A 22,447-nucleotide genomic window follows, 5' to 3' on the forward strand; every position below is an offset into this window, starting at 1 on the left:
ACTGAAACACTGGAATGCCTGCAATGGAAAACCACCAGGATGGCAAAGGATCTAGACACCATGGTACAATGGATGAGGAACAGGAATGAGGAGAAATTAGTGAAGGGAAGTCTTGGGGAAGGGAGGCCAAGAATGCTGCCCTTCAAATATCTGAAGAGTCAATACCCAGATGAAAAGAGAAGAGTTATTTGCCTGTATCTAAAGGGTAAAAAGAATGGGCCATGCTAACAATAAACGCTAGCCACAAATGAATTATACCACATGAAAACACAGCCAACTAGCTAATCAAAGACTACTGTTAGTTATAGCTGGCACGTTCCAACACAGGACAGGGGAAACTTTTCTCGGCCCTTCTGCAGGTACAGGTACAAGAACATCCCTGTCTCCATCCAAGCCAGTGTCAAAGTTCTGGAAAGGAGGGCCAAGAGCCCACAGACTTCAGCTGAGTGGTCATTTGTACATGAAACTGTAAAACCATATGAATCATTTCATAAAACTATGCTTTTTTTGGCCATTCTGAGAAGATACTCAGATATAAAAAGTTTGTATTCTCCAAACAAAATTTATTCAGAATCACATCAATTTCTTTTTTATGGTTTACAAAATATTATCGATAAATCTCAGTCTTAAAATTAATTTCAAGTACTTTTATTTTTTTTAATATTTTTTTAATGTTTACTTTTCAAAGAGAGAGAGAGAGAGAGCATGAGCAGGGAAGGGGCAGAGATAAAGGGAGACAGAGAATCTAAAGCAGGATCCAGGCTCCAAGCTGTCAGCACAGAGTCCAATGCAGGGCTCGAACTCAGGAACTGCAAAATCATGACCTGAGCCAAAGTCAGACACTTTACCTACAGAGCCACCCAGACACCCCTCAAGTAGTTTTAGATATGCATTATATTCTAAGGCCAAATGTCAAGACTTCAAACATGTGCTTGCTTTTTGGTAAATTTAGCTATATTTTCCATCATGAGCATAAATAATTAATAGAAAACAGGGCCACATTTAAAATTAGAAGACAGGTTCTGGGATGCCTGGATGGCTCAATCTGAAGAGCATTCAACTCTTCATCTCAGAATCATGAGTCTGAGCCCCAGGTTGGGTGTAGAGATAACTGAAAAAAGTATATACTTGAAAAAAAAAAAGATACGTTCTTCATCTGGAATCCACAAAAACTACAAAAGGTTTAAAAGGCTTATACTTTATCCCATGCAGTACAAAATCTCCGACTAACAAGTGGTAGATCACAATTTTGAAAATGACAATTGTTGCCTTGAAACATACCTTAACAAAGTGTTGTATTGAACACAGGGTAAAAAAAGATAATAAAAGAGAGGAAGATGAGAAACACTGAAATTGGTACTAAAAATTATCCTAATTTCATTGATAATATTAATAGCTCACCTTTAGATACATTATCACATTTAATTCTACCAACAACATTTTAAGACAGGCTCTCTTATAACTACCTTTTAGAAGAGGAAACTGAGGCCCATGTATCTTAAAAGGCAGCTAGAAACAGCAAATCCAGGTTTCAAACCTACGTCTATTTGGCTTGAATTGCGGATTATTATACTGCCTCTGGATAATAACTACTGGTAAGTGAAGAATCAGAGTTAGGTCCTCAGGTATTATCAAACTTGAAAGCACTAGTATGTACTGGTATATGTGTAAAATATTTTAAACTATAAAATTAATAATACGGGGGAGTTCCTATTTTTTCAATTAAACTTTTTTTTAATTTTTTATTTTTACATTTATGTATTTTTGAGAGACAGAGTGAGACAAAGCATGAGCGGAGGAGGGGCAGAGAGAGAAGCAGACACAGAATCCGAAGGAGGCTGCAGGCTCTGAGCAAGCATTCAGCACGAGCCCGACGCGGGGCCCAAACCCATGAAACATGAGATCATGACCCAAGCTGAAGTTGGACACTTAATCGACGGAGCCACCCAGGCACCCCTATTAAACAGTTTTTTTTTAAGTTTATTTATTTGTTTATTTGAGGGTGAGAAAGAGAGTGTGAGCAGGGGAGGGGCAGAGAGAGAGAGGGAAAGAATCCCAGGCAGGCTCCTTGCTGTGGGCCCACACCCAACACCAGGTTCAATTCCCACCAACCATGAGATCATGACCTGAGCTGAAATCAAAAGTCGTACGTGCAACCAACTGAGCCACCCAGCCCACCCTGATATTACTCCTCTTAAGGCCTCCAATAACCTCTCAACTCCCAAATTCAGTGAATTAGTTTCATTCTCACCTGACCTTGATTCAGACCAAACCCAACTGACCATTCTACTGCTTATAAGTCCACTCCCCACCATCCCTGTCCCTGGACAACACTCCAGACAATTCCATTCCTTAGTATTCTTCCCTCCTCAGTTTCTTTCGGCAACTGAACCCTCTCCACTGTACAACCCATAAATGCAGGGGGTTTCCCCTCACACATACATGCAATCTGGCACTTCTTTTATTATTTTTTGGCACTTCTTTTTTAAAAATATAATTTACTGGGGACGCCTGGGTGGCTCAGTCGGTTCAGCATCCAACTTCAGCTCAGGTCACGATCTTGCGTTCGTGGGTTCAAGCCCTGCGTCGGGCTCTGTGCTGACAGCTCAGAACCTGGAGCCCGCTTTGGATTCTGTGTCTCCCTCTCTCTATGCCCCTCCCCTGCTCATGCTCTGTCTCTCTCTCTCTCTCGAAAATAAATAAGCATTAAAAAAAAATTTAAGATAAAAATAATAAAAAATAAAGATTAAAAATGTAATTTATTAAATTGACTTGTTCCCGATTCATAGTTGCAAAACTCTGTGTGCAGTTAGATTTTAAGGAAATCTTTAACATTTTAATACACAATACTTCACTATAAACTCCATGAAGGTGAGGTCTACTTGTTTTTGTGTCCTTTTTTTTTTTTAACTTTTTTCATGTTTATTTGAGTGAGAGGCAAAGCACGAACGGGGAGGGGCAGAAAGAGAAGGAGACACAGAATATGAAGCAGGCTCCAGGCTCTGAGTTGTCAGCACAGAGCCTGACGCTGGGCTCAAACACTTAACCAACCCAGCCACCCAGGCACCCCTTGTGCCCCTTAAGGTACAACAGACACTCTGTTGAATAAATGAAAACACCCTTTGGTGTAGCCTAAAATTAACACCTCACTGGAGCAGGTAGTAGCTAAAAATGATACATATTTTTAAAAACATGTGATGAGTCACAAACTTTCTGGACAAAGAATAGGTGGGACTAAATGAGTAGTTCCCTCCTACAAAGCAGATAAGATCTCATACCAGCCCTGAAACCGAATGAGTCTATTTAGGTTATCTTTAGTAAATTATCAGCTTTTTCCTGATTATTTTTAAACCATGACACCTTTTTCTTAATAAATTCAACCTCCAGTAATTTTGTTGTTGTTGTTGTTGTTGTTGTTGTAAAGAATTGTGAAATGCCCTACTACCAGTGAAGCATGCCAAATTTAGAACTTTAATTTCAGGGTTAAATATACAACGGATCAGAAGCCTAATGATGTGTGAAGAGAAAATCATCTCAAACACAATAACCATGCAATTCCTTTTTCATTTCAGATTCACAACATCTTAGAAATGGGAAGAAACATGATGGTTTTGTTTCACTTCCTAGTCAACTTACAATCCTTTCTACAGAACCCTTGACACATTTTTGCCTGAATACTCTGCCTGAATACTCAATCCTCTTAAATTCTAATTACCTTTAAAAAGAAAATCTCTGCATTTTTAGGCATATTACTGAACATAACACATGTAAGGGTTTGAAAGGGTTAGATAAAAGCTAATGGAGAAAAATATTGAAAGGCCTTTTTCCTTTTCAATTTCTCAAATATTGGTAACATGATGCCCAAAATCTCCAACTACGTTAATTCAAACTGGAGTTAATAAGGCCAGTAGCACCAAATCAGTGAACCTCTGTAACCTGTGCATTTACAGAATTTAAAGGTGCAGGAACTGTGTCTGGCTCAGAGCTGAACGTGCTGGGAGGAACAATCTCGTTCCCCACGGACCTAAGACACATCCAATCAGGGCACCTGTAACCCCTAGAAAACAATCGGTGCTTCCTTAAGTTTCCTAAAAAAACAAGACTCATCTCTCCATGTCCGAGGTCCCTGTCACTTCCATAATTCTCCTCCTGGAACACGTCATTTAGGAGAGGCATGACATTTCTGCTAGGAAAGGCCCATGATATGGAATCACTTGTTTATAAAGAATTAATGGAAGTCTTCAACTATTCAAAAAAAGTTGAGAGTAATTTCATAAGGAGGGTGGCAATGACATTTTACTCTCAAGAGCATCTAATTATAAAACACTTTGTTTTCTCCAATTCAAGAGTTAAGTCCTTTGACATATACTATACCTTTATTAGGAAATGATACCGTTTGTAATGAGTCTAATACTGTTTTGGACGAATCTCAGGTGAGACTAATTTGAAACTTTTCAGAACCTTAAATCCACAGGTAAGGCACCTCTGGTTACTATAATCACTCGTGCAGCAGGCTAGTATCACCAGTCATAACCTATTTCTAAATTCCCTAAGCCAATCCTCATCATAAATTCAAAAAGAGGAGGCTACTATGACACCTACAAGCTTTCCTTCAAAGACTCTTCATCTTTGTACTGTAAGTCTTACCACACATAGATGTTTCCCAGGTTCCTCTCACTATTTCATTCCCTGTCCAAAGCCCCACCACCCTCAACAGGAAAACTCAGTCCGGTCCGCAGACCAGAAAAACCTTTTCTCCTGTAGGAGAAAAAGAAGCTATAGTTTGCAAAGATATCCGGTACAACTTACATGCTATCAATCTGCCAATGCAAGCATATAATAATAATACATGGTACAGATCTATTTTGGTGATTTCCCTCCGAGGCCCAAACGTGTGTATTATGCAACAGCCACCATGCCAGGTTTTAATCCCTGTCTGTGATGCACTGATAAAATACAAACGGCACAAGTATAATCCACTAGGTACTCAAGCACATTTGCCAGAAGATAAATCAAAACAAAAATTACCAAATTCTGAGGAACCTTGAAAATCACAAAGTGCCTAACAGTTCTGAATACAATTACAACTTTTCCTTCCGGTAGTCTCTGAGTAACCTGCTCGCTCAGCCCCAACCCCCTCAAAAATCCTCACACTTGAGCATTTTAATTGATGTTTCCAAAGGATCTCTCCAAGGGGGAAGGGGGCCTGCATCAGGTGGTTATTTTAGAATCTACTCTAATAATCTAAAATAACCTAAGATACCCACACCAGTTTCCAGAATCGAGTCAGAGGTTTCATCATTTCTTCCAAAGGACAATAATAGGAGTAAATGCAATCCAGATCCCCGAGGCATAAACAACCCAGGGCTCGATGCTTCACCCACCGATCTCCTGGGGCACAGGCCTCGAAAAACTGCACAATGGGCGGCTAAGAATTAGAACAAAATTGCGATGCCCTTCATTCTAGAAGAGAATCTATACAGTTATCTATTCCAGAGGTTAAATGCAAGGGAGGTGGGCAGAGCATCTCCGGAGGCCACCTGCGTGGCTGAACCCGAGCCTAAACGCCTCGGCGCGCCGCCTCACCAGGTCCGCTTTCCACCGAGCCAGGGCAACGGGCGAGCGCGGCCAGGCTCCAGGTGGGGCGCAGTGGGAGGGGAGGGGGCTCGGCACGCAGCAGCCGGGGAGCCAAAGCCGATCCCAGGCCAGCCAAGGAAGAAGGCGGCATTCCCTCACACAAAATGGTGGCTCTGACGCGGAGGCCCGCGCACCTGGGGACGCGCCACACGCCCCTCGGGGGACGCGGCCGGCCGCCGGCAGCTGGACGCGCGCCCAGGGCCCGGGAGGCCGGCGTGGGCCTGCGTCGCGGCCGAGTCCACAAGGCGGCCCGCAGCCGGCGGCCCGCGTCGCCGCCCGCGGGGGCGCTGGGCCGGAGCCGGCGGGGCGCGGGGTCGGGCGCGGCAGCCTCGGCCTCAGCCCGCGGCCCCCGCCCGGGACGGACAGCGCACTCACCTCGGACGCGCCTCCGGAGCCACCGGAGCCCGGGAAAGGAGGCGGAGCCGCGGGAATGAATGGAGCCGGCGGCTCGCTGGCGACCCCCGGCCGGTCCCGGGCCGCGTCGCTCGCGGCTGCCAGGGCGGGTACGGCCGCCTCCCCCTCGCCCCGGACGCCCGGCTCCTAGTCGGCGGGTCGGCCGCAGCCCACCGTGCCCTCCGCCGGCGTGACGCACTGGCGCCGCAGCGCCTCCAGCCTTTGCTGCCGCGCAGCGCCCGCGCCCACCGCGAATCCCCCCGCCCGCGCCGCGCGGCCCCTCCTCGGCGCCGGGGACGCCGCCCTGCCTCCCTCCGGACCCGGCCTTCAGACGGCCTCCGGGCAGGTGCCGGCCGGGCCAGCCGGGGGGCGCCGCGCGGCCCCCGCCTCGCCCCTGGCGCCCGCTCGGCCCGCCTGGGCCGCCGTCACAAGGCAGGGCGCGACGCCCCAGCTCAGGCTGTGGCCCGGTATTAAAGAGTGACCTTGGCTTAGATATAAAAATAGGTGCGGGTAAGCTGCGGGGACTACGACGCTGAATTTGCGTATTCCTTTAATGTCAACATTCGCAGAATCCCGTTTGCACACGCCAGCGGAGATCTCCTCCAGTCTGGCAATGGCGCGGGCCCTCCCAGAATGTATACTGGGTGAACCAAGACATCCTGGCCTCTGGACTCGGATGCAGGGAGCGCGGGCGAGGACCGTGGGCCTGCGCCCCGCCACCTCCTTCCTAAACCCACCGCTACCTAGGAGGATGCAAGGGAAAAGGAACTCTCCATGCACAGTCTGGACGAGTCCAAGAGCCATGACTTCCATCTTAAGATAATAAGGAATCACTAAATTTCCTGCGTTGACCTTTTCTCTTTCAGAATGTAGAACAAGCAAACTAGCCCAGACCCAGAAGGATGACGGCCCCATCCTCCTTTCTTCCTCTTCCCGCTCCTAACTCACTTCAGGGCCCTTTTGCTAATTACACTCCCACGAAAGAAAGATATGCTCTCAAGTATTTAAAGCGTGGTAGATTTCTTAAAAGTAATGCATTGCATAGTTTAAATATGTTTAAGAAATGTATTGAGGATCAGTATTCTATGTAATTTTAAGACCTCTTTTTATACACAAACTCTGGAAAATAAACATCCAAGATCTGTGGCATTGTTTTCAGCTCATCCAGTGAATTTCAGATTGTTTCTTTCACTCCTCAAAAATACTTAGCAATCACAATACCAGTCTTTCACAAATTTAATAGTGATCAACAAGGTCAATAAATACTTCAGAGAAGACTTGTTGATAGAGACATACTGGATTCAGATTTTTTTTTAATTGGATAGGCTTTTCTGCCTCGAGTTGCTCTTAAAAAATAAGGTCACATCTACTATGTTTAATTTGTAACATTTAGCAGAAATCTTAAATGTTACATGCCAAAGATTTACCATTTTTAGTGGACCTTAACAAACTAGACCTAATTGAGCAGGAATTTTGAATAGTTCGGTTTTTATGCACAGCAAATGTTAAATGAATGAAGTTATAAAACCTTTGAATTTCTATTTTTAGAGCTGTACGGAAGTAGGAGTCTCCAGGGTAATCCCAAACAATTGCCACTTTGGGAAAATATTCTTCTTTTTGCTACCAGAGGCTGCAGTTGTTGAAGCTGTAAGCCCCAGTACAAAGCTAGACAGAACAACTTGTTCCGAATGTTTGAAATCATGGGCGTGATTGAGTTTTAGCTATAAGTTTTGTGGGTGAGTACTTGTGCTTGAGAGGCTTGTCTCCCAAATGTCTGGCCACTCTGGTGGGCATCAGAACCATACCCACCCAGCCCGACCCCATCCAGGCAGCTAAACCCAGCTGTCTTCCTATGGCAAGGATCCTACCTTCAGAGAACCACTGAAGAAGTTCTGTCTCCTACTTATGTGAGGAGTGTTCTGTGAGGACACTCTGACTTCATTCTCTTCTCTACTTGCAACATTATGTGGCCTTGGGTGTTTAAGAAAAAAAAATCATTTACTTACTTCTTTGGCCACGATTCATTAAATCTTGCTTGTCTGTTACCCCATAGTCTTGGGGATCCATGAGCAATTAGTGGGCAAAGAACTAAAAAGTGAGCCTTTATCAGATTAATACATGCTGGAATGACTACCAAAACATTTTGAAATATATTTGAGGCTTTGGTCTAAAAAGTTTTGTAAAGGGGCCCCTGGGTGGCTCAGTCAGTTGAGCGTCTGTCTGACTTGGGCTCAGGTCATGATCTCATGGTTCCTGGGTGCGAGCCCCACATTGGGCTCTGTGCTGTCAGCACAGAGCCTGCTTTGGATCCTCTGTTCCCCTCTCTCTGTCCATCCCCCACTTGCGGTCTCCCCAAAGTAAGTAAATATTTAGAAATAAGAAATACATACATACATACATACCATACATACATACATACATAAATAGTTTTGTAGAGAATAAAAGGACTATTGCTTTGGTTTTTGTTGTTGCATATGCTTGCTCTGATTATTATTTTGTTAAGTTACAAGCATAAGGAAACATGCTAAGAGTTTCCATTGCATTTTTAGTACATGTTCAAAGGGGAATGGAACCTTTTTTTTTTTTTTTAAGTAATGTCTACACCCAATGTGGGGCTTGAACTCATGACCCAGAGATCAAGAGTCACAGACTCTTCTGACTCAGCCAGCCAGGCGACCCAAGGGTGGAACTATATTAAGAGAAGATTGCCACAACTGGATTTTGGAGGTTGCTTACAAGAGAAGAGTCCTAGCACTGGAAAAGAGGAGTTCCTAATGGCTAAAATAACGGCTAATGTTTTTGACTGCTAACAAATGCCCAGGTACTCATTCTACTAACTTCTTTGTGGAAATTAACTCATTTATTTCTCACACTCATCCTTTGAAGTACATACTAATATTGTCCCCATTTAACCTACAAAAGACTGAGGCGCACACGGAGAAGCTAAGTAATTAGCCCGTGGTCACACAGCTAATAATTCTAGCACTATGGCTCAGTAGTACACTTCCTTAACCAGTATTCCATACCACCTTTTATGTGCACAAAATCCTATGCCATATGATTGGATTTTGCTTTTGAAGCCCTAAAACATACCAAATTCTCATTGCTTTCATGTTTAAATTATTTCTTAGATCTAGTGGTATTTTCCTGGACATGAAGAGAAAATTAAACCCTTAGAAAACTTGTAAGACTTCCTCATATGTGTTAAACAAAACTGTATCCTCTGTTAGTTTTTGAAAGGCAAAAATATTTTTTAAAAACCGTTCTGGGGGCGCCTGGGTGGCTCAGTCGGTTAAGCATCCGACTTCGGCTCAGGTCATGATCTCGCAGTCCGTGGGTTCAAGCCCCGCGTCTGGCTCTGTGCTGACAGCTCAGAGCCTGGACCCTGTTTCAGATTCTGTGTCTCCCTCTTTCTCTGACCCTCCCCTGTTCATGCTCTCTCTCTCTCTCTCTGTCTCAAAAATAAATAAATGTTAAAAAAAAAATTTTTTTTAAACCGTTTTGCATCTTTCAAGGGTAATTGCTCTCCAAGTTGTTTTTTTTTTTTAATTTTTATTTTTTTACATTTTTATTTTATTTTTGACAGAGTAAGACAAAGCATGAACAGGGGAGGGGCAGAGAGAGAAGGAGACACAGAATCTGAAGTAGGCTCCAGGCTCTGAGCAAGCGGTCAGCACAGAGCCTGATGCAGGGCTTGAACCCACGAACTGTGAGATCATGACCTGAGCTGAAGTCAGACGCCCAACCGACTGAGCCACCCAGGCGCCCCCCAAGTTTTTATTTTTTTTAGGTTCCAGAGACTAATTATAAGTTTTATTTATATTTATATTTACTTAGTCTATGGAAGAAATACGATTCCCCAGAAGAGATTTACTACCATCACTGACCCTCCATTAGACTAAAATGTGTAGAACCAGGATCTAATATATAGAGTATATACGTTTTAAATTCCTAAAATCAGAGTAGGAAAGTTTTAATGAATGAAGCAGCCCAGGGACTTCCAGATCTAAAATGTTAGCCAATGGATTAACTAGTTGGCTGATAATGTCAGCCATGGCAAAGGCGAAATGAGGAAGCAATCCTTCCTCCTTGGACTAGAAGAAAATAGGACTCCATACCGTAGAATGCTTTGTTTCTTTCTCTGGTTTATGAAATATGTCACAGGAATGCTTTCGGGATTAAATGCAGCACTTTGATGGGGTTTTCTTTGTCAGGCACTACTACTGTCTGCAGATGTCAAATTCCTGAGTGATACTATGCGCAGGGTTGAGGGAGGCAGGTGGAAAGAACCTGAAGAACAAGAGAAATGACAGGTTTGAGAAGTCCAGTTACACTTGTTTTTTTCTAGTTTGCTTTGGTCTAATGTGAAACAGAAGTTTAATCACAGAGTATTTGGTAAGTTCAATTTGGGTTTAAGGGAAATAACACGTGGTATTTTTCATATTACTAATGAAAAATTATATACATATTTACATCGATGGCCGATACTGCCAATTTGCCTAGTTAATATCCATTCCCCCCGCTTTTCTGTCACAGCCCCTATGTTGTTCAGGGTGGCAATGTGTCCAACTAAAACTATTTTCCTCCCCAGATTCCTCTTGCAACTGGGATAGTTATACAGTTACTGTGGCCAATGGAATGTAAACAAAAGATTGTTCAGTATAGCTTTCAAGAAAGCTTTATTTTTCTGATAAAAAAAAAAAAAGATTCAGATATCCCTTTGCCTTTTGCCATTTGTGCTTTTTTCTTCTTCCTGCTTGGGAGGAAGACTTATGTCTGGGATCAGAGCAGCCATCTTGAAGCCATGAGCTGACCAAGGGAATGAAATCCGTGTGTAACTATACCCCAGCCAAGAGATAGGAACCTGGGACAATGATGACATTCTGGAGCTGCCACACCAATTCCACACAACCTACCTCCAATCTTCCGTTACTTGCCAACAAATGCAACCCTAACCAAAAGTCAAAGTTAAACCTAAACCAAAGTCCTTGATATAGCTGGAAAAAAAAATAAAGGAACATTCTTCTATAGTATATATGCTATACTATAGAGATATTATTCTTTGATTTTGCTGCTCTATTAAGTAACTGCATTCTGGAGAAATCAGTGACTTACCTACCATAGTACTTGGCGAAAAAAAAAACCACATCAGTTTTGACTATGAAAAGAATATCATATTTAACCAGGTAGTACATTTTATTTTTAACACATTTCACACATGACCTCAGTAAGTCTCTAATATCACTATGAGAAAGGATGACAAATGGCTGTCTAGAAACGATAAGAGTCATCTAGAAACAAGTTACTGGTCAAAGTGATCACCGTGCCGTATACATAAAGGATATACAGAAAAGTATAATTATGTTTTCATTTTTAATGAAAAACAAGCGGAAGAATCAGGATTTAGGGAGGGATCATAAAATTAGAACTTGTCTGTACTTTACAGAAAGCAACCTGGTGATACATATCAAAACTTCTGAAAATGTGAATGTGTTACCGTAATACTACTCTTGGAAATCTATCTGAAGGAACCTTTTAGGAAGAAAAAAAAAGTTATGTTCACAAAGAGGTCATTGAAGCATTTTTTACCCTTTTTAAAAAATTTATTTTTTTGGGGCGCCTGGGTGGCGCAGTCGGTTAAGCGTCCGACTTCAGCCAGGTCACGATCTCGTGGTCCGTGAGTTCGAGCCCTGCGTCAGGCTCTGGGCTGATGGCTCAGAGCCTGGAGCCTGTTTCTGATTCTGTGTCTCCCTCTCTCTCTGCCCCTCCCCCGTTCATGCTCTGTCTCTCTCTGTCCCAAAAATAAATAAAACACGTTGAAAAAAAAAAATTTTTTTTTTAAATTATTTTTTTAAAGTTTATTTATTTATTTTGAAAGAGAGAGAGAGAGAGAGACTGTGTGTGTGTATCTGTGTGTGTGTGTGTGTGTGTGTGTGTGTGTGTGTATGCAAGCAGGGAAGGGGCAGAGAGAGGGAAAGTGAATCTCAAGCAGACTTTGTGCTCTCAGCACAGAGCCCGATGCAGGGCTCGATGTCACGAACTGTGAGATCAAGAGTGGGAGCTTAATGGACTGAGCCACCCGGGTGTCCCAGCCTTTTTTTTTTTAATTTATTAATTTTTTTTTTTTTTTAGTAATCTCTATATCCTACATGGGGTTCAAACTCACAATACGAAGATCAAGAGTTACATGCTCCCCCAGGTGAGCCAGGCAGGCACCCCTGAAGCATTTCTTTTCTTAAGAAAGCCAAAATGTATAAATACCATGAATGTCTAATAATAGGTATACTGTTGCTAATCACAGAAATGCAAAATGTTTGCCTTTCTTATTGCAGGCAATAAGAGGGATTATTTTTAATTGTTAATAGGAACTGGGAAGGCTTATTGAAACAGCTAAATCATGTAATAGGTTGGCGTGCAAAAGGGAACACCCATCTGGAGGCAATGTATCATAATCTCCATTGTCATTATTGTTGGATTACGTTTATTAAGCACTTCTATGCCAGATATTGTACTGATGGGATTCAGAGCAGTCCACCCCAGAATGTGCCACTTTGGCATGAAGATTATTTGGAGCTAAAGACAATCAAGTCTGTTGAGCCCAACAGACTCAGAAAGAGCTTTTTACCTTCCCTTTAACTGCTCTAAAATTTTAGATAGAAAGCCTATACCAGGAAGAGCGCTATTACCAAAATTAACCTTTTTTTTTTTTTTTTAACATAAGACTCCTCCTCATGGCATGGCATACATTTGTTTACCAAATATTGGCTCTTCCCATCTCCCTATGAATGATCTTTCTCCCGTGTGAAATGCCGGACTTCTATCCTCTTCTCTGTAGCTCAGGATGGCATATGAACCTCAGTTCCCTGTCAAAGAGCCTCTCATGTGTTAGTGGGGCCCCTGTAAGTATGTAATTAAGTATTTCTCCTTTTAATCTGTTTTATGTCAATTTAATTATTAGAGCAACCAAAGACTTAAAGGGAAGAAAGGAAAAGTTTTCCTCCCTTGCAGTACTAAACATTTTACCTTAGTTGTCTTGCTTAATCCTCACACTATCTATTTGAGGTAGATACTATATCTTCATTTCAAAGATGAGGAAACAGGTTTAGAGAGGTATGGAATTTTTTTTTAATGTTTACTTAATTTTGAGAGAGAGAGACAGAGAGAGACAGAGCACAAATGGGTGAGAGGCAGAGAGAGAGGGAGACACAGAATCCTAAGCAGGTTCCAGGCTCTGAGATGCCAGCACAGAGCCCGATGCGGGGCTCGAACTCACAAACCATGAGATCATGACCTGAGCCCAAGTCCCATGCTTAACTGACTGAGCCACCCAGGTGCCCCAAGAGATATGGAAATTGACCCAAGGTGCTGAAGCAGGAAATTGACCATTGTTCTCAATTACTCTAGACTTAGACATTAGACTACAGACTTAACTATACCTCTTCTCAATTAGCATATATCCAGCTTCCAGAATATATTTGCATTAACATCCTCTCACCCAATATTTATACATTTATTGACTCAACACATGTGTTTTAAAATGTCTATTATGTCAGGCACTGCTCTAGATGGACTCTGTGATGTGGTAGTGCAATGAATGGGACAGGCAGAGCCAATTAGAAACGTGAATATGGCCTGTAGAACAATGGCTTACTGGCTGAACTGAGAAGACAGCCAAGGCTTTTAGCAGAGTGTAGAGTGTCAAGAAATGAGGCTGGAGAAACAGGCAGGACCAGTTATTCTTTTAAAAAGTCCTGGCCAGCCACGATAAAGAGCATGGACTCAATCCCAAAGGCAATGGAGAGACATTTGAAGAGTTTAAATTTCAGACTGACATGACCACACTTGCATGTTAGCAAATTTTCTTAGGCAGCAATGTGAAAAATGAGTCGAAGAGAAGACTGGAGGCAAAGAGCCACTTATGGAACTGATACAGACTGATGACAGTCTGGTCTAGAGCCCACAGTGAGGATGAAGAGAAGTAAATGAATTCTAAAGCCTAAAGGTGAGAAGTAGAGTCAACATGACTTGGCAAAATGTGCCATGTAATAGAGAAGACAAGATCACCAGGTTTTCGGCTTGAACCATTGGGTGGATGCTGGTGCTGCTCACCAAAATAGGAATCACTGGAGAATAAGGATTTGGGAGGTAAAAATCATTATGTCCATTTTGGCTATGTTGAGTTTTTTTTGTTTTGTTTCGTTTTTGTTTGCTTCTTTGTTTTAGAAACAGAGCACTTGAGCAGGGGAGAGAGGCAAAGGAAGAAAGAAAGAGAATCATAAGCAGGCTCCATCCTCAGCATGAAGCCTGACACGGGACTTGATTCCAGACTCTGGGATCATGATTCAAGCCAAAATCAAGAGTCAGACACTCAACAGACTGAGCCACCCAGGCGCCCCTTGGCTATGTTTGTTATGTGCTGTGAGATATCCAAGTGGAGACGTATGAAATAGATCTTTAGGAACTACAGCTCAGAGGACATATCTAGACTGAAGTTATAAATGGAAAGCCATCAGCACAGGAAGGGTTATGGAAACCATGGAATGAATGGGCTTGCTGAGGAAGAATGGGAGAAAAAAACACATGCCCAGTCAAAATCTAATAGGATTTAGACGATCTAAATCTTCATAAGAAGATCCTACATGGGAAGCAGAGCTGTGACGAGAGGAAAGGGAAATTGTGGTGTTATAGAAGCCAAAAGAAAAAGGAGCTGATCTTCAGTGGAGTTAAATGCTCCCTTCAGAATTTATCCAAAGGAACTAATTAAGGATGAGCACAAAGATTTGCTTATAGGACTATTTCAATATTGTTTGTAATAGGGAAATACTGGTGGTGGAGAAAGGGCAGGAAAGTCCACCAAGAAGTTGCGAAATAAATGTTGGCACATCCAATGTACCAAAGATACAATGTTGTGTCATTTTTTAATTACATTTCTGAAAATAAAATAAAATAAAATAAATTGCATTTATGAACAATATTTAATAACATCAGGAAATATTACGTAGAAAACACATCCGTTTAAAAAGATCCCACTTTTGCTTTTAATATTATGCTTAATCATATGGATATATTCAGAGAATATATAGGTCATAAAGACATATATTGAAATGTTAACAGCAAAAGTTGGAAAATGGATTAGAAAGAGGCAAAACAGGGTAGTAGGATTACTGGAGAGGAGATTTATATTTTGTTTATAGTAGTTTTTTCATTTTCCATGATGAACACATAGTCCTTTTATAATAAAAAATCCATTGGGTTTTTGGTTAAGAAATTTATAGCACATAACCCATACTGTGCAGTGATTAAGTATTATATTTATGGGCGGCACCTGCCCAGCTCAGTCAGAAGAGAATGCAACTCTTGATCTCCAGGTTGTGAATTCCAGCACCGCGTTGGGTGTGGAGATTACTTAAATAAATAAAACTTTTCAAAAAAACAAGAAGTACTATATTTATGGAAACTAGATAGCAACATGGAAAAATATGAGTGCTAGAATATTAAGTTACAGCAAGTTATATTACTTTCATAGAAAGAACCGGATAAGGGCCAGTTAAAGAACTATCAAAGATAAAACCACACACTGGTTAAAGTGAGTAAAGACAAATGTTATTCAGTAACCATCGTGGTCGGGACGGGGTGGGGGGGAAAGAGCTGACTTCAATTCTGATTTGTGCAGAGGTGACTGAACCTTTTGAAAAGAGAACTGTAAGCAGAAAGAGTTAGTGGCCCCAGAAAAAGAAAGACCAGACATAGATTTTGTAACCCTTGACAAATCATCTTAGGCCGCCAGCTATTTTCCAAGATCTGTGTCTCACCCACTCTACGTGCCCAAGAACACTACTTGTGGAACTTCCTAGGAGGTATCAGAACTACAAAGAAATGCAAAAACCTCGCTAGTTAGGATTTTAAGGGAACAAAGGGAATGCAAAAACGGGCTCTATGAGGCCAGGAAATAGCCCACCCATATTAGAGACAGTAAATCAATGGTAAAACTCGAAGTGCGTTTCAGAAGTAAGCAGGGCCCTCCATTCCTAACTGTAGATAAGGAGCCCAAGACCCCATCCAGTTTATACCATAGCCCATAGCCCCTTCCCTTTGTCTGACAGTTACCTTGCTTCGCTAGAACATTAAATTCTCTGACCTAGGAGGAGCACGAGCTTCATTAACATAACAGAGGATGCACAAAGCTCCCCTTTCTGAATATTCATCCTAAACTGTAAATTAAAGGAACCCATCCATCCCTGCTCAGGGAGTCATGGCTTTCAAAGTTATTCCCCATGATCTCAGTTCCTGCAAATAAAGTTTCCTTTGGTTTACAACTCCACTTGGCGTAGTCTCCATCTGTAACTCACCAAGAAACCAACTCACCGTGGTTCAATTACAGAATGAGGGAGGAGGGTGGAGGAGCAAGGGGATGTTGATCAGAGCCGGAGAAGTGAAAAGTTACAAAAAGTGGGCAAGAATATTGGTTAGTGTCACTGTGATTCAGTCATCTGTGTCTGTGAACTGGAATTTATCCAAGCTAGGCTTCTACTTCCCACAGAGCCTGGAAGACAGAGGTCCTATTAACTGGATTATTACATTTCAAAGAAATGGCTTTCAAGTTTTTGGAAAAGGCACTCTGGGGGTTGTAGGAGATACATGCACAACTCAAAGGGACAGAGGAAGAATTTACAACTGGAAGTTGTTTGTTTTGTTTTGTTTTGTTTTGTTTTGTTAATGCTCTAAGAAAGGGAGGTCAAGGGCATTTGATCAGGTGTTGGCTGGAACAAACAGTAACTCTCTTGGCAGCTGTGAGCTTTTCCAGACAGGAACTGAAGCAGGGCCAGATCATCCCAGGGCCTGGGACTGCTGGAAGCCATGCTGGAGTTCAGTCAGCTCTCCTAGTGCAGGGGTTTAGATGGAGTTGTAGGTGCCCAGAGTTTCCGCAGTTCTCAGGGCCAACGTGTCCACAATCAGAAAAGAGGGACAACTCCAAAAGAGACTGAGAATGTTCTCTTCCTGCGTAACAGGGTAAAGGTCTCTGCCCCATCAGTCTCACAATAAATGAGTCCCTATACTTCAATCGTTGCCCACTGCCCTAGCAGAATCAATATGTGGATAAAGAGAGGTTCTGGGAGGAGCACCTGGGTGGCTCAGTAGGTTGAGGGTCCAACTTTGGCTCAGGTCATGATCTCATAGTTCGTGGGTTCCAGCCCCGTGTCAGGCTCTGTGCTGACAGCTCAGAGCCTGGAGCCTGCTTTGGATTCTGTGTCTCCCTCTTCTCTGTGCCCCTCCCCTGCTCGCACTCTGTCTCTGTCTCTCTCTCTCTCAAAAATAAACTTCAAAAAATTTAAAAAAAAAGAGAGAGAGAAAGAGAGAGAGAGTTTCTGGGAATGCATGCAATACTGTCATTGTTTCACTGGCTCCATACACAGCTGGGCCCTGTACAAGGCCACACACCACAGACGGCCCAAGAAAAGGCTGAAACCCTGCTGGGGTTCTGTGTGCCAAGCCAAGCCTCCTAACTCTAGGCTTCATCAGCCAGAAGGAGGCGTGCCTTTTTCTAACTTGTCTATCCTGAAGGAGAACCTTTTTTGAACGAAACAAAGTGTTTTTCGACACTGAGGTGATCTTAACTCTATTAGGTGAAGGATCATGAACACTGGCAAGCAGATCCAGGATAATTTGGGATCGCCCTTTATGGAGCTCCATAAGAAGACATAACTCATTTTAAATGAAAATCAATTTCCAGCCCATTATTTTGGGTTTTGGTGGCATGGTCCACACTCTGAGAACATTGTTATGCAAACACCCTACTAACTAAAACGTATACAATGCTTACACTTGTGTTTACTAAAGATAGAGGCATTATAATCTCACCCCCACCCCCATTCACTTTCCTACACACCTATTCAACACCCCCACCACGAGCTTCTTTTACTGATTTCGAAAAATATTAGAAAGTAGGAGGTGGCAACATTACTGACCAGCTTTCTTCACGTCAGGGACTGCACAAGGGACTCGATTCACAGCTAAATTCTGTCCTACAGATAATGGTGGAACATAAAATGCTGTCCAAGTAAAGATTTGCATATGGAAGCCTTAGATACTGTAATTAAGAAAAGCACAAAGCTAGGGGCGCCTGGGTGGCTCAGTGGGTTAAGCATCCCACTTTGGCTCAGTTCATGATCTTAAGGTTTGTGAGTTCGAGCCCCTTGTCAGGCTCTGTACCAACAGCTCAGAGCCTGGAGCCTACTTTGGATTCTGTGTCTCCCTCTCTCTCTGCCTTTTCCCCACTCATGCTGTCAATCTGTCTCTCAAAAATAAACATTTAAAAAAAATTTTTTTAAAAAAGGAAAAGAAAAACATAAAAGGAAGACTCCTTTACTCCAACTTCAAAACCCCAAAATCAAAACAAACAAACAAAAACCTCTGAAACTCTGAATACTCCAGCTGAACCAGGATGATTAGGGAGGAAAAAAGGAATTCAGCAAATCACTTGAATTCCTTTATATTGCAAAGGACAAAAACGGGATGGAACTTTGAACCCAAACAAAAACACATCGGACAGCAGCAAAAGGCATGTCCTGCCAAGGCTTAGGGGACAGACAGTCAGTCTTCTGCTTCCCCCCACATCAAGGCAGAAACAATACACAATGTCTCTCAATTTTTCTGCCTGGCCTTGGTTTGAAAATGCTACAGAGGAACTGATTAGAGACGGGGTGGGGGATGGGGTGGACCCAGGCCTTCCGTGTGGTGCAGACTCCCTCATGCTTTCCCTATTGCAGTGCCTCTCCAGCTTCTCTGCTAAAAATGCATTGTCCCAAGTCTCTCCCCTACAGATTTCAATCCAGGAGATCTAGAATGGGGCCAAAGAATCCACATTTTAAATAAGCACCATAGCTACGATCTTTATCAAAACTCTTTATAGATGGTGAGATTAACTAACACAATAGAGAAACTGGGATGAGACAAAGAGCGTCATACATGTATGGCAGAGTGAAGGGATTTAAAGAATTTATTTTTAGGTATTCTCTTGCACCCAAGGCGGGGCTCGAACTCAAAACCTTGAGATCAAGAGTCACATGCTCCACCAACTGAGCCAACCAGGTGTCACACAAAGTGAAGGGATTTAAACTTCTGATTTTTCTATGTTATTTTAAGATCTAACACTTACAGGAAGGTGCATAAGGTCTCTAATATTAAGGGTATAGTTCAATTATTATTTTTTTTAAGTTTACTTATTTATTTTGAGAGAGAGAAAGTACAAGTGGGGAAGGGCAGAGAGAGAGGAAGAAAGAGAGAATCCCAAGCCAGCTCGGAGCCGTCGGCATAGAGCCCGAAGTGGGGCTCCAACTCACCAACCGTGAGATCACGACCTGAGCAGAAATCGAGGGTCAGGCGCTTAACCGACTGAGCCACCCAGGCGCCCCTCAATGAATTTTTAATATGTAGACAACCAGATAACTACCACCCAAATCAATCACCACTACCAACACATCAGCACACTGCTTCATTCCCCCTACCAGTCAATACCACTCCCTAATGGTAACCCGTCTTTTGACATCTGACATCACAGTTTTGCCTGTTTGTGAATTTCATGCCAATAGAACTTAGTATACTTATATTTGAACTTTTTTGTGTCTGGCTTCTTTGGCTCAGCCTTACATGTGTGACAGTCAACTATGTTGCTGAGTGTTGAAGTAGCTTTTTTTTATTTCCGTATACTATCCCATTGTATAAAAATGCCAAGATTTATTTTCCCCTTCTCTTGTAGATGGACACCAACCATTTCAGAATCGTTTGGCACATCTGTATGAATTTTAGGAACAGCTTGTCCGTTTCTGCACAAAAGGCAGTTGGATTCTTGTACAGATCGCATCGAATCTACAGAATCTAATTCGCACATTGTTGCCATCTTAACAATATCATGTCTTCCAATATGTAAACACCGCATGTCTTTTCATTCCTTAGATCCTCTTTGCTTTTTGTTCAAGAATGCATTGTTGTCACAGTCTGGAAGTCTGGTGCTTCCTCAGTTAAATTTATTCCCGTTTTGTTCTTTCTGATGCTGCTACACATGAAATTGGTTTCTTAATTTTCAGACTGTTTATTGCTAATGTATAGAAATTCCATTGGTTTTCATATAGTAATCTTGTATCTTGCTCCTTGAAATAATTTATCAGCTTTAATAGATTTTTGGTGGATTCGTTAGGGTTTGCTCTGTACAAAATCATGTCATCTGCAAATAGAAGTGTTAAATGCATTCCAACTGGCCTCGAGGATTAACTTGCTTCAGGCTAACACGCTCCTTAGGTGCTTACCTAAGTCCCTGGATCCACGGCAGACAGACCACAGGACTTGGGGAGTGAAGGACTGGAAGGTTCCAAGGCTGCAGAGGCCAGCAAGCTGGTCTGAAGCCACCTCAGCTTTCTGATTAGCCTAGCAAATTTTTAGCAAAATGCTTTGCTGTTTTGGGTCACACAAATAATTTCACCTTTGTGTATCTGTAGACCTTGCCCTCCTTTGAGGAAAGAACAGAGCACATCACAAAACAGGAACTGGACCCCTTGGCACAACCCCTGAGCCGTGAGATAACGTTTGTAGCTGGCATCACGGAGGCTGCACATGATCAGGACATGTCGCAGGCCACTGCACTCCCTTTGCCAATTAACTACCCCAAATCCCTTTAAAACTTCCTGGGCCAGGCAGAAACCCTGGAGCTGGTTTTTGGACAAGAGTCTGCCTTCTCCCCAGGTGGCTGGCCTCCTGAATAAAGTTCAAATTACTTTCCAATCAAAACTTGTCTCTTGAGTATTGGTCTTTTGAGTGGCAGGGCAAACTTGGGGTTCGATAATAGAAGGCGTTTCACTTCCCCTTTTCCTGTCTTGATTCTTTTTTTGTTTGCTTGTTTTTGCGTAATTGCTTGGCCAGAACCTCCAGTACAATGTTATAAAGAAGTGATGAGAACACACATCTTTGTCTTTGTTTCTGATCTTAGGGAAAAAGTTTTCAGTCTTTTACCAGTAAGTATGATTTTAGCAATGGGTTTTTCACGGATGATCTTTATCAGGCTGAGGAAGTTTCCTTCTTTCCTATTTTGTTGAGCGTTTTTACCATGAAAATGTGTTGGATTTTGTCAAGTGTTGTTTCTCTATTTAGAGGATCCTGTGGTTTTCCTTTACTCTAGTAATATGATGTATTACATTCATTGATTTCATATGTTGAACCAACCTTGCATTCTCAGGGATAAATCCCGTTTGGTCATGGTGTATAATCCTTTTTATATGATATAGGATTCAGTTTTCCAGTATTTGCAGAGGATTTTTGCACCCATGTTCATTAAGTGACATTGGTCTATGGTTTTCTTTTCTTGTGATGTCTGTCTTTATTATCAGATTATACTGAACTTATAGAATGAGTTAGGAGATACTGTCTCTCCTGTTTTTTGGTAGACTTTGAGAAGGATTTATACTAATTCATTCATTCTTCCTTTCTTTTCTTCCTTCCTTCCTCTTTTCCTCCCTTCCTCTCTCTCTTTCTCTTTCCTTTTTTCTTTCTTTCTTTCTTTCTTTCTTTCTTTCTTTCTTTCTTTCTCCTTCCTTCCTTCCTTCCTTCCTTCCTTCCTTCCTTCCTTCCTTCCTTCCTTCCTCATCTCTATACCCAACATGGGGCTTGAACTCACAACCCCAAGATAAAGAGTCACATGCTCCACCAACTGAGCCAGGCTGAGCCAACTGAGCCAAGCACCCCTGTACTAATTCTTTAAATGTTTGGTAGAATTTAGCAGTGAAGCTATTTGTACCTGGGCTTTTTTTTGGTGGGTAGTTTTTGTTTACTAATTCAATCTCTACTTCTTAGTGTATATATTATCTATTTTTTTTTCCTGAATCAGTTTTGAGTGTTTGTGTGTTTTTAGGAATTTGTCTTTTTCATCTAGATTATCTGATTTATTGACAGGCATTTGTTCCTAGTATGCCCTTATACTCTTATGATTTCTGTAAGGTCAATAGTAATGACCCCTTTTTACCCCTGATTTTGGTAACTTTAGTCTTTTCTTTTTGTCTTGGTCAGTCTATTTAAAAGCTTTTCAATTTTGTTGGTCTTTTCAAGGAAACAATTTGGGGTTTTGTTTAACTTCTCTATTGTTTTTCTCTTCTCTGCTTCATTTGTTTTCACTCTAATATTTATTATTTGCTTCATTAGTCCATGCTTTGGATTTAGTGCACTCTTCTTTTTCTAATCTCTTTAAGTGGGGGGTTAGGTAATGGATTTGAGGTCATTCTTCTTTGTTAATATAGCTGTTTACAGGTATAGATTTCCCTCTCGGCACTATTTTTGGTGTTTCCCATAAGTTTTGCTATGTTGTATTTTTGTTTGCATTCACTTCAAAGCACTTTTTAAATTCTGTTGGGATTTCTTCTTGGACTCATTGGTT

The 22,447-nt window shown here is 42.1% G+C and overlaps 1 protein-coding gene across 8 annotated transcripts in view; it reads right to left on the minus strand.

Moving 5' to 3' along the window:
* Positions 1–22,447, minus strand: part of FAM169A (family with sequence similarity 169 member A) — a 93,705-nt gene that overhangs the window by 65,927 nt on the left and 5,331 nt on the right. For 2 of the 8 annotated variants that reach the window (XM_042941063.1, XM_042941058.1), the window contains exon 1: positions 6,013–6,212. The exons of 1 other annotated variant lie outside the window; for it this stretch is intronic. Coding sequence is in view for 1 of the 7 variants with exons in the window: in XM_042941033.1 (XP_042796967.1) it covers positions 5,270–5,302 (33 nt within the window). In the remaining 6 variants the exon portion in view is untranslated. Of the gene's footprint in view, positions 1–5,267; positions 5,389–5,586; positions 5,817–6,012; positions 6,213–7,898; positions 7,922–22,447 lie in introns of those variants that run through there. 5 more of the 8 variants (XM_042941088.1, XM_042941076.1, XM_042941033.1 and 2 more) reach the window with 5 other exon arrangements.

The sequence above is a fragment of the Panthera leo genome, chromosome A1 (assembly GCF_018350215.1).
Source record: "Panthera leo isolate Ple1 chromosome A1, P.leo_Ple1_pat1.1, whole genome shotgun sequence".
Lineage (NCBI taxonomy): Eukaryota > Metazoa > Chordata > Mammalia > Carnivora > Felidae > Panthera > Panthera leo.